At 34.5% G+C, this 13,248-nt stretch overlaps 1 protein-coding gene across 1 annotated transcript in view; it reads left to right on the plus strand.

Annotated features, from left to right (window-relative positions):
• ITFG1 (integrin alpha FG-GAP repeat containing 1) overlaps positions 1 to 10,997 on the plus strand; it is a 270,698-nt gene extending 259,701 nt beyond the window's left edge. Inside the window, exons 15-18 of the mRNA XM_029924963.1 lie at positions 2,491 to 2,615; positions 3,283 to 3,365; positions 6,500 to 6,617; positions 9,571 to 10,997. Of these exons, the coding sequence (XP_029780823.1) occupies positions 2,491 to 2,615; positions 3,283 to 3,365; positions 6,500 to 6,617; positions 9,571 to 9,630 (386 nt within the window). The 3' untranslated portion in view covers positions 9,631 to 10,997. The remainder of the gene's footprint in view (positions 1 to 2,490; positions 2,616 to 3,282; positions 3,366 to 6,499; positions 6,618 to 9,570) is intronic.
• Positions 10,998 to 13,248: the final 2,251 nt, after the last annotated feature.

Below are 13,248 nucleotides of genomic sequence, written 5' to 3' on the forward strand. Positions count from 1 at the left end.
ATGAATAGATCAAGAAGATGTGGTAAATATATACAATGGAGTATTACATGGCAATGAGAAAGAATGAAATATGGCCATTTGTAGGAAAGTGGATGGACCTCGAGGGTGTCATGCTAAGTGAAATAAATAAGGCAGAGAAGGACAAATACCATATGTTTGTACTCATAGATCTAACAGGAGAACAGGAGAAACCTAATGGAGGACCAGCGGGAGGGGAAGAGGGAAAGAGAGTTGGGGAGAGAGAGGGACGCAAAACTGGAGAGACTATTGAATACTGAAAACGAACTGAGGGTTGAAGGGGAAGGGGGAGGGGGAAAGAGGTGGTGGTGATGGTGGAGGGCACTTGTGGGGAAGAGCACTGGGTGTTGTGTGGAAACCAATTTGACAATAAACATTTAAGAAAAAAGAAAAGAAACCACTTGGGCCATATGGCTGAAAGAAGACTAATATATCTGATCCTTACAAACCAACTGGACTGGGTCTGTGGCAGAACATAAGGAAGTGTATTAAAGAGACACTGGTTAGCATTTTTAAAAAATTTTTTAATAAATTATTGGAGACTTTAATACCCCACTTTCAATAATGGATCAAACAAGGGATAAGATTAATAAGGAAAGAGAAGATGACACTATAAACCAACAAAACCTAACACAACTGTACAGAACACTCCACCCCACAGCAGAATATGCATTCTTCCCAAGCACACATGGAACACTCTCCAAAATAGACTGACCATCTGCTAGGTCATAAAATAAGCCTCAGTAAATTAAAAAGGACTGAAATCATCCCACGTGTCTTCCCCAGCTACAATGGGATGATATTAGAAATCAAGAATAATTTGAAAATTCACAAATATGTGGAAATTAAACAACAGACTCTAAAAAACCAATGGGTCAAGTAAATCACAAGGGAAACTAGAAAATACTTAGGTGCATGAAGACAAAAACACAACATACCAAAATGTATAGGTTGCAGCTAAAGCAGTTCTTAGAGGGAAATTTATTGATGTAAGTGCCTATATTAAGGAATAGGACAATCTGAAATTGATAACCACCTGAAGAAACTAGCTAAGGAAGGGGCACCTGGGGTGGCTCAGTTAAGCATCTGGTTTTTGGTTTCAGCTCAGACCATGACCTCACACACAGTTCATGAGTTCGAGCCCCATGTGAGGCTCTGCACCACCAGTGCTTGGGGTTCCTTCTCTCCATCTCTCTCTGATCCTCCCCTGTATTTTGAGAGAGAGCTTGCATGCTCTCTCTCAAAATAAATAAATAAACTTAAAAAAAAAAAAAAAACGAAAGAAAGAAACTAGCCAAAGAAAAGCAAATTAAGCCCCAACCAAGCAGAAGGCAAGAAATAATGAAAGAAAATAAGTAGGGAAGAAAAACAAAACTAATTAATCCAAAAGATTTTTTTAAGATTAACAAAATTTACACACCTTTAGCTAGACTGACCAAGAAAAAGAGAAGACTCAAACTGCTAAAGTTCATAATGAAAGAAGATACTACTATCAACCTTAACAGAAAAGGAAGCTACATAAATAGCCAGTAACACTTGAAAAGCAGATCAACATCATTAGTCATTAAGTAAATGCAAAAAAAAGCCACAATGAGATACCATTTCACAATCCCTGGAATGGCTGTGATCAAAAAGACAGATGAAGTGTTAGCAAGGATGTGGAAAACTTGGAACCTTCATACATTATTGGTGGGAATACAGAATATATAATGGTGTGGCTATTTTGGAAGACATAAGTTGACACAAAGACTTGTATGCGAATGTTTACACAGCAGGATTATTCATAAAAAAGACTACACATTGTATGATTGTATATATATGAATCTCTGGAAGAGGTAAATCTATAGAGAAAGTAGATTAGTGGTTACCCATAGCTGAAAGAGCAGGGGTTAGAAATAGGAGTAAATGCTAATGGGTATGGGGTTTCTTTTTGGGTTATGAAAATGTTCTAAACTTTGACTGTAGGGGCGCCTGGGTGGCTCACTCTGTTAACCAACCGACTTCGGCTCAGGTCATGATCTCACAGTTTGTGGGTTCGAGCCCCGCGTTGGGCTGTGTGCTGACAGCTCAGAGCCTGGAGCCTGCTTCGGATTCTGTGTCTCCCTCTCTCTCTGCCCCTCCCCTGCTTAAGCTCTGTCTCTCTCTGTCTCAAAAATAAATAGACATTTAAAAAAAAAAGAGTCTGGGAAATTTCCCTGAATATTTAAAATTTGACTGTAGTTGTGACTCAACAACATTTTTAATATACTCAGAACCACTAACTGTACATTTTAAATTGGTGATATTTATGGAAATTGTATCTCAATAAATCTGCTTTCTTTGAGAAGTGAATCATTAATAATTCAGACATTTCATTTCATGTTTTTATCCTTAAATTAAGTTCTGGAACCTAAATTGTTAACATTTTATCATGTTAATGTTTGATAAGAACAATGTTTACAAAGATGCCTTTTTTCTTTTTAATAAATGTAGCTGGACAACTCAGCCAGTCAGCACATTTAGCTCTCCAACTACCATACAATGTACTTGGTTTAGGTCGAAGTGCAAATTTCCTTGATCATCTTTATGTTGGCATTCCCCGTCCATCTGGAGAGAAAGTGAGTAAAAATTTATTTTGTTTACAATTAATCTGTGTTTTAACATTCACTATTCAATATTTGAATTCAACAATTTGAATTCAATTGAATTTGAGTTCAGATAATTCAGACTTTTTTTAATATCCTTAAAGAGAGTGTAGAAAAATAGACATAATGACCTAAGACAAAGAGAAATAAATAGTGATCTATCCAAACTTAGCTTACATAGAACACATCATAATTTGAAGATACAGTTTTCTACCACCTGTCCCATAAACCTCTTGACTTCCTGTCCCACTTTTCTCCTTTTTCTCATCTTCAGTATCTAACATAATATATATTTTATTTTGTTTCTTGTCATACTCCACCTCCACTCCAATTTTAGCTTCGAGCAGCATTTGTACATAGTACTTTGAACAGTGCCTGCTACACTGTTGAATAAACATTTGTTGAATTAATGAATCTGTGAGACATAAATATAATCCTTCCCTGAAAAGATCAAAAATAATTTTGCCAACAGGGCAAATAGGAGCCCTATCTGGTGCTTATTATATATCAATTTAGCTTACTCCATACCTAGGATTTCAATTAATCAAGTAGCACTTAAGCTTTTTCCTTATTTATTTAGAATAATAATTGTTTTTTAAAGTATACTACATGTTAAATGTCCTTAAAATTCTTTTCCCAGTCTATACGAAAACAAGAGTGGACTGCCATCATTCCAAATTCCCAGCTAATTGTCATTCCGTATCCTCACAATGTTCCTCGAAGGTAATGTCCTTGCTTCAACTGATTTTGGTAAAAATACTGGCAATTCAGCATCATAGAAACAGTTACATCTTTGAAAAACTCTGTCTGTATTCCTGCTGTGTTCCCATGAGTGCCATCATTTAATTTGCTTACAGCAAACCTTAAATGACTAAACATTCCTACACAAAAGGTTCCTGACTTTTTTTATGAAAAGCAAATTAAACCTTATTAGAAAAACAGCAGGTTAACTGATTAGGGATGTATACATATTCTGCTTAAATAAACTGATCTTCAGTTTACTAGCTATAAATTCTAAAATTTCAGAATGTGGAATTTTTCAATAAGCATTGATCTTTTTAAAAAAGGCTTAGAGAAGTGGTATATATCCCACAGTGGTTATGCACAAGTTTTGGAGTCAGACAGACCTATTCTAGAAACTAAGATCACTGCTGAAGGTCAATTTTTGCCTTTCTAAAGTAGGAAATAGAACACCTGCCTTAAAAGGATGAAGATGAAATATGGCTAAGACAGTGCCAAGCAGAGTAAGTTTTCAGTGAAAAGTAGATTTTTTTAATCTTTAGCAGAATATATTGCTTCTGTAATAATAGCATTTAAATCCAACTCCTTATATTTGTTCATTTTACTTTAAAATACTAGACTGATTCTATCATTTTTAAAAAGTAGGTAATAAAGGTATTCACTCACACTTGTTTCATTGGGAAGTTGTCCTTAAGGTTAGTCTGATATCAATTATGAAAAATAACCAAAGGGGAAGGGCATAATATATATCTATGATATGTAACCAGCAGGGTCCTGCTTTGTTAAATTTCTTCTCAAAATCCAGGCAGTATTGTTCTTTATTAAGTTTTTAAATGGAATATAATCAGTGGTTTGCTAGGACCAGCTCATGCCATCTTATGAGCTGATGGTATGCATCTTTTTCCCACTCTGTTCAGTGAGATAACGTTAAAATCAGCTATGATGGGAGTATTCATAATGTGAAAATTGCCCATTGCCAATAAGGTCTTTTTCCTCACCCCAGACAGCCAGTTTACCAGCTCACTGCAAGATATATTTTATGAGCTTTAGAACCAAACTACTTAAGAAAACAATTTTATTACAATATTAGGCACGAAATGAGATAACATCAGTAGAGGGGCATCTGGCTAGCTCCGTCAGTATGTGACTCTGGATTTTGGGGTTGTGGGTTCAAGAAATAAAATCTTTAAAAAAAAAGAGAGAACATCACTAAAAACAGTTATAGTCTGAGTTCAGATATTTTTTAATGAGTCCGTATGATGTGTTTACTTTTTTATACGTGAAATTTATAACAAAACTAGAAAACCTGCATGAGTAGGAAACTATATAAATTATGATACTTCTATATGGTCTAATATGACATAGAACAATCTCTTAAAATAGACTGGTAAGCAAAAGACAAGAAAAGGGAAATGCATTTAGAGTATGTACTATAAGCAACCATTTCCTTGTGAAAAAGATATCTGTGCATATTGTCCGTATATAGATATAAAACACCTCTGGAGGGTATGCAGGGAATCAGTAAGAATGGACTGCTTCTGAGTAAGAGACCAAGGATTGGCCTTTTGTCCGTTTTTTTTCTTACCAAGATTCCTATTTTCATGTTTTTTTTAAATCTGTTTTAAAAGAACTACCAAAAAAAATCTCATGAAAGAACTTTTTTTAAGTATGAAGTAAGGTACTGAGAATAGCTAACCTGAACTCACAGTATTCATTTTCTTGGTTTTCGTACTTTTGAGTTTTGTAAAATTCTGTTACAGTTTTCTTTTATAATCTCAACATTTTTCATGTTTCTCTTGCTCTTTCTGAAGAAATGTTCTTTTCAAATTTATGTACATAATAAAAACAGAATTGATTTTAGATTGAGGTGTATTTTGAGATTTATTGACTGGAGACTAACTTACAGATCAATAAATTTTAATTATCCCAAAATAAGTCAATTTCTACTGGCTATTCATCAGAATGATCTTACTTTTATTAAACTTTTAAAATGAAAACAGGCTAAATGTATTTTAAAAAATCCCTGTGTATGCTTCCTATAACAGACTCCCCTCAGATGTAAAGACACACACATACTGAAAGTCAAAGGAAGGTTTCATGCAAATGGAAACAAGAAGAAGCGGGGTAGCTATGCTTATGTCGGACAGAATATTTTAGAACAAAGACTACAATAAAAAACAAAGAAGGTCATTACATAATAATACAAGAGTCAAAACAACCAGAGGATATAATAATTGTAAATATTTATCCATCCAGCATAGAAGCACCTAAATATATAAAGCAACTATTAAAAGACCTAAAGGGAGAAACTTACAGATTAAATAGTAGGTGACTTTAAAATGAATGTATATCCATTATCTATTTTCAGAGAGAGTAAAATTCTTTGGATATAACCACCTGCAGTGTTGGTGACATAGACCTCAATCTTAAGTTTTTCAAGGTTTGCAAATGCCATATTATGTGAACTGTTTTAGAGAAAGAGCTAGCTCTATTTATGCTAAAGTTTGTGTATTATCATCAATATTGAGGGACTAAAAGTGATTTTGTAAGACATCTCAATGTCATTGTAATAATGTGAACCCTCCACCATGACACAGACATGGTAGAAGTGTTTTTACACAAGCCATCTATCTGTACCCACTTACTTAGACGGCTGTTTTAGTTAGCCATAGTACATATGTGAACAGGAGTCAGAAAATAAGGTGACATGATGTCTTATCAAAATTGTGTAGTCTTAAAGTTCAAGGTTTCAAATTCAGCAAGTAAATCAAGATATAAAAGCAATGTCTAAGATTGTCCTAAATATCCTTAATAAGTTTACTTAAGGATAATTCTCACAGGATCAAAGAAAAATAATGAAGCATCTTATCAAAAATTCTATTCTATTTCAATTCTCTGACTAAAATCCGAACTCTGCAGGATCATTAGTATTCTTAGTCCTATCCAAATTTAATTGCTGTTGTTTTATTTATAGCGAATGGATAGATGGGAGAATGAATTAATGGATGAATCCACTGATTCATTAATTAATAGCTATTTACTTTTTGGTCTCAGTAGAATTTTGTGATTTTTTTCAGTTAAGATGTGTAATTTTAATGATTTTGTTTTGCCTACAGCTGGAGTGCCAAGCTGTACCTTACACCAAGTAACATCGTCCTACTCACTGCTATAGCTCTCATCGGTGTCTGTGTTTTCATCTTGGCAATAATTGGCATTTTACATTGGCAGGAAAAGGTTTGTTCATTTAAATGAAACATTAACTTTTATTAATTTAGGATAGTAATACACTGCTCTTTAAAAACATTATATTTTAAACTTTTTTCAGGTAACTAAGATTTTTCTGATTTTTCACATTCTGTCGATAATGTAATCTTACTGATAATTTCTTCCATTCCCTTAAGTTACTAATGTCTCTTAACAATTCATACAAATCACAGAATATTATTTCAAAACTCCAATGCTGTACAATAGTAATAAAATTATCACCCAATAATTACCAGAAATATAGAAAAACTTAGAAACAATTTCATAAAGGCCTGAAAAATAATCTTTTTTTAATGAGCCTGTGTTTACAATTTACTGATAGAGCCAGGAACCCTTTTTTCCAGGAATAAAAGCTATCTCTCTATAAAGAATTAAAGCACCGAGAAGTCAAATAATTTTCTCAAGGTTTGGGTGGGAAGTAACAACTAAAGTGATAAACATCTTTTCCATCGGTAAAGTATTCTTTGCACGGAACATATTTCTGTTCTTTAATATAACTCCTAAATTATAATCAAAAACAACACTCCAAAAGCATAGTTTTTTTATATAGTGTTTATGAGGAGGAAAAAAGAGGCTATCACATAAATTTACTAGCAGTTTAGGTATAAATTGAAAAAGCCAATTTCTACGAAAATGTGAATATGAATTAAAACATGAGTTACTATGAATATATATTCAAGTATATAACTAGCAGTTTCCAACAGTGTTCCCCAAAAAAGGCTTCTTTGTGTCATACAAGTGTTTTCTTTTTTTGTACCTACTCTTTGAATTGCCATGCCCATTGTAATCGTTTTTGCTAACTAAATTTATCATGTGTTTTAGCTATTTTAACTTATTGAGAAAGAGAAATTTTAACTGTTCTGATAAGTTTTCATAGGTTTGTCTCTTCCCCACAATTACTCCTTCACACATCAAAAAACAATAACAGAAACTTACATATTCAGTTAATTTTAAGAAGTAAAATATGGGGCGATCCTTCATACATTTTTCCAGAAGTATCAGAACATAGTCTGAAGTATTAAATAGCTCTAGACCCTTAAAGGAAAGGAAATTAATTTCATTAATTTCTTAGATCATCTGATTGCAGTATAAATATTGTGGACTTCTAATAAAAAGTATGCAGTGACTAAAAATTGAAGTTTTAAATACAGATGTGGATTTGACCATATATACTCCCCTGTGGTGCTGAGGTTCTTCTCCTACCTTTTTGATCACTTCTCTCACCTATGCTGGGTGCTCCCTTCTCCCATTTCCTAACCATAGTGCCTGCCCTAGGCTGTCTTCCTGCAGTTTTCCTGCCAGTTTTATCCAAAGGCATAGCTTCAAGCTGTTACCTCAAATACCCTAACACTCGTCTCTCCCGGAAGGCCTCTTCCCCCATTTCTTGCAGTCCCATGACACCTCTACGTAGATCACTTATAAGCACCATAAAACCAATATTGTAGAGGCGCCTGGGTGGCTCAGTCAGTTAAGCCTTCGACTCTTGATTTCAGCTCAGGTCATGATCTCACAGTTTGTAGGATCGAGCCCCAGTGGAGGGCTCTGCGCTGGATGCAGAGCCTGCTTGGCATGCTCTTTCACTTTTTCTCTCTGGCCCTTCCCTGCTTCTGCACTTTCTCTGTCAAAATGAATAAACTTTAAAAAAAAAAAAAAGCAATATTGTAAAGCTTTGTCTCTCTTCTTTCCTACTTACCTATAAAATTTGATCAGTTGCCGCAGATTCTGCTTCCATAGCAATCCCTGCCGCTGACTCCACATCTGCATTCCTGCTCCCAGGGGCTTTAGGTTCAGCTCCTCCTTAGGTCCTGCCTGGGCTCCTGGAGTTTGTTCTCTCCTTTCCACTCCATTGATCGCATTGCTGCCATATTATTCATAATCAAGTGTAGCCTTAATCATGTTACTCCTCTTCAAAAATCTCTGCCTAGCTTTCTTAGAGCTTCCATATGACCCCACCATATACCTTTGCAACCTTATTTCTTCCCAGTTACTTTCAGGTACTCCATGCTCCTGCCCCACTTGGCATGATGGCTCCTGTTTCATGTGCAGCTGGGAATGAATACCCCTCCCACTCCATTTCCATAAGTACTGTCTTGTCAAAGCTTTCCCTTTCCTCACTCCAACCTAGAAATAATCTCTCCCCCAGAATATTAGTGACATTTTTCACTTTTTTTTTCTGAAACACAGTTAATTCACTATATTTTGCTTTTTTCTTTTTAAGGTTAAGTTCCTTGAGAGCAAGATACAAAACTGAGGATTTTCTTTAATCCTTCAAAATACCAAGCATAGTACTTTGCTGGGAGAGGAAGGTCAATGACTGTATGCTAAACCAATAGGTTAATGCAAAACTAATGAATGTATTTTGCTTAGTTTTGCTTATGAACATCAGTGTTAAGGATGGGAAAAATACTTGGGGTACCTGAGTGGCTCAGTTGGTTAAGTTTCCAACTTTTGGTGTTGGCTCAGGTCATGATCTCATAGTTCATGAGTTCAAGCCCCAGGTCAGGCTTTGCGCCTGGGATTCCCTCTCTCCCTGTGTCTGCCCCTAACCCACTGGCACTGTCTCTGTCTCTCTCAAATTAAATAAATAAACCTTATTAAAAAAATAAAAAAGAATGGGGAAAATAGTTAATTCCATCCTTGTAGAATCAAATGTTTACTACTACTTTCAAATAAATAATGATAACCAACTAAGTATTTAAGGAAAAGGAACATTTCTTGTTGTTTTTTCAATTGAGTGGGTTCTTAATTATAAAATAGCTACTGTAAACTACAAAAATTTCATAAGATTATTTCCTAATAAAATCACATCTTCTATCTACTACTTGCTTAGAGATTTAAGATTTTTTTCATTAACTACATTTCAGAAATTACTCTTCTTGACTTTTTCCTATCATTTATAACCTAGTCTAAAATTCTTTTTCAGAAAGCAGATGATAGAGAAAAGCGACAAGAAGCCCATCGGTTTCACTTCGACGCTATGTGACTTGCCCTTAATATTACGTAATGGAACAACTATTCACTTGATTAACTGAACTACTAAATCTGGCTGGTAGAAGGAAATAGGGGATTTTGAATATTATTTATAAATGATGTATCCTTTGGTAATTATTGAAAAGTATTCAAATAAATATGGTCTGAATGTGTCACAAGGTCTTTTTCTAAAGCACTTTGTATACAATGATTTGGGTTATTTAAATGTGCTGTACATTTTTGTTCCTTTGTGGAATGTGTTGCATGTACTCAGGTGTTTATGTATTTATAATCTTATTAGAATAATGATGGGAAAAGACATGTATAAATAAAAATAAATGAGCAGGGATTTTTGCGTTCCACTTGAATTGGTCTTGCTTTTTCTTCTAACAATGCAAATTATGCTTTTGTGAATGTATCACAGATAAAGTTATTTACCTTCACCACAGTGGGCCAGGAGTCACTCACTGAGCGCACACAAGACAGTGATTGGGGGCACTCTAGCTTTAGAATTGCAATCCAGCAGGCTTGCCTTAAACTCCTGGCTTCACCACTTACAAGCTGATTGAATTGGGCTAATTGCTTAATTTCTGTGAGCCTCAGTTTTCTTGTTTACAAATGGGGCTAAGATACTACTTACTTGAGTTTGTAAACATCAAACGGGCCGATGTGTGTGCAGGGCTTTGTGTGGTGCCTAGCACAGAGTTAGTACTTAATTAAGTGGTAGTTGTCACTGTTACTATTTTAGTTGGTTTTTTTACAGACTTCTACAACTAACTATCAAACTATATAGACTCAATAGAATTTTATTTTCAGGCATGAAGAAATCATATTCTTTGGAAAACCTAAATTCTTAGGGTGGTTGACATCTTATATAACAATTTATTACTTGCTCATAGTAACTAAAAATTAGAGTGCCCTCCAAGAATTAATGTGTACTAAAATTTTTCATTTGAACATTGGTCCTTATCATGTGATCATGAAGAATATTTGATTTCTTGAAAGGAAACTGCTGTAGATAGCATCTGAGAATACAGACCTTCAACCACATTTTTATTCTCAAAAGGATTTAGGAGTCTCTAGTTTACACTCACACTTCAATGCAAATTTTTGTGAACTTCACCTCACCAAAAAGTTACTTTAAGACTTAAATCTAAGACTGGGAAAAGTTTGTACATCAATGCTAATGATTTTCTAATGTGCAAATGGACATATGATGGCTATAAAACACAGAAACTTACCCCCCCAAATTTAATTTTGTTCCTTGTGTTATTTTTTTCTTTACAATTCACTGGGAATGGCATGTGTATAAGTAGTTTACTTTGTGTCTCTAAGCATGTTACTATGTCTCCTTAATAAATACTGTGTATTGAAACAAAGTACTTTGGTGAATTTGTAAGTATTTTGTAAGTTATTATAAAGTCTAAGTCACTTTCTGGACCATGAGAGAGAGGAAAATTCAGCTATTGCCTCCTTGTGAGTTCATGCAAGAGAAGAATCCCCTGACTACAGCACTCAGTTAAATTCACTAAACAGTTATCAACAGCAGCACTGCGCCAGGCACCATTCCACACTGTCCCTAAAGACCGTTAGGCTGAGTATCTATAATTGATATAGCAGGAGTTTTCAAATTCACTTGGAGCCAGGATATATGAGGAGTAGTGTCATAAGCAAACCAAATGTTAAAAAGAAAAAAAGAGAACGGAATACTTCACAATTCCTTTAACAAGGTCAATATTTCCCTAACACTAAAACCAAGTACAAGAAGATAAAACTACAGGCCAATATCCCTCATAAAATAGATGCAAAAATCCTCACAGAACATTAGTTAATTGTATCCAGAAATATATAGACAAATAATATGTAACGATCAAGTGGGTCTCCTCTAGAATGCAAAACTGATTTCACTATTTGAGGGAAAAAAGCAATATAACCCATCTAACTAATAAATCAGAAAAACCATCTTTTATCCTCTCAACAGAAAACAAAATTTAACAAATCTAACATCCATTCCTGATTTTTTAAAAAATCTAGGCAAACTATGAATAGAACTTCCTTAACCTTAAAGGGTACTTTTTTTTTTTTTAAATCTACAGCTAATGGTTTTTTGTTCTTTTGTTTTTGATTTTTATCTGAGTGAATCTGCTCACATACTTCATGGTGAGAGACTGAATGCTTTCTCCCAAGGATCAGGAACAAGGCAAGGGTATCCTCCTCTCCCACTGGTAGTTTTCCACATAATCCTGGAAATCTGAACTAAAGTAATAGTCCAAGAAAAGGAAATAAAAGGCATACAGATCAGAAAGGAAGAAATAAAACTCTCCCTATTAGATGGCATGAGTGTCTAAAAAATTCCCAGGGATCTATACAACCACACAACCTCCTAGAACTAACTGAATTCAGCAAGTTCACCAAATTCATGGTCAACATACTCATTTCTATATAAACACAATAAGCAATTGGAAATTGGTATTTTTAAAAATACTATTTAAAATGGATCCAATAATGAGACTTTTATATAGAACTATTAACAAAGTATGCATGGGGCTCCCTATGCAGAAAACTACAAAATGCTGATGAAAGAAATCAAGGAATACTTGAATGTAAAGACTCTTGGTTCGCGGATTGGATTCAATCCAGCGAAGATTTAACGCTCCCCAAGGTGATCTATAGATTTAATCCCTATCAAAACCCCAGAAGTTTTTTTGGGTAGAAATAGGAAAGATGACTATAAAGTTTATGTAAGAGCAAAGGAACTAAAATAGCTTAAAATATTTTTGAAAAGGCAAAGTTGGAGGAATCGAACTATGATTTTAAGACTTGCAGTAAGTCTTAGAACAAAGTATAGAAATCAAGATTGTGAGGTATTGACAAAAAATATATACACACGAGCAATAGAACAAAATAGAGGGTCCAGAAATAAACCCACACAAATTAGCTATTCAATCTTTGACTATAAACGTGGTTTGGTGGAAAACAATCTTTTCAACAGAGAGTATTAGAATAATTGGTCAGATATATGCAAAGAAAAAGAGAGACCTTGGCCTAAACCTCACACTGTATATAACAACCCAAAATGGATCATAAACTTAAGTGTAAGGCATAAACTATAAGACTTTTAGAAGAAAACATAGAAGAATATCTTCATGAACTGGACTGGGCAAAGAGTTGTTAAAAATGATACCAAAAGTATGATCCATAGAAGAAAATTGACAAATTTGCCTTCGTCTAAATTAAAGACATTTTCTTTGTCAAAGACACTTTCAAAGAGAATGAGTAGACAAGCTGCATATGCAATAAAATATTACAGATCACATATCCAACAATGGGTTTGTATCCAGAATGTGTAGGGAACTCTCAAAAGTCAGCAATGCATTAAGCGCGCACACACACACACACACACACACACACACACACACACACTTTAAAAGTGGGCAAGAACTTGGACACATCACTAAAAAAGACATATACATGGCAAATAATCACATGAAAAGATTTCTCACATTAGCGGTTAGGTAAAAGAATATTAAAAATCATGAAAAGATACCACTACACACCTATTATAACAGCTAAAACAAAAAATACTGACAATTCCAAAAGCTGACATGGATAAGGAATAATTGGAGCAAAC

This window comes from Suricata suricatta, chromosome 16 (assembly GCF_006229205.1).
Source record: "Suricata suricatta isolate VVHF042 chromosome 16, meerkat_22Aug2017_6uvM2_HiC, whole genome shotgun sequence".
Classification (NCBI taxonomy): Eukaryota; Metazoa; Chordata; class Mammalia; order Carnivora; family Herpestidae; genus Suricata; species Suricata suricatta.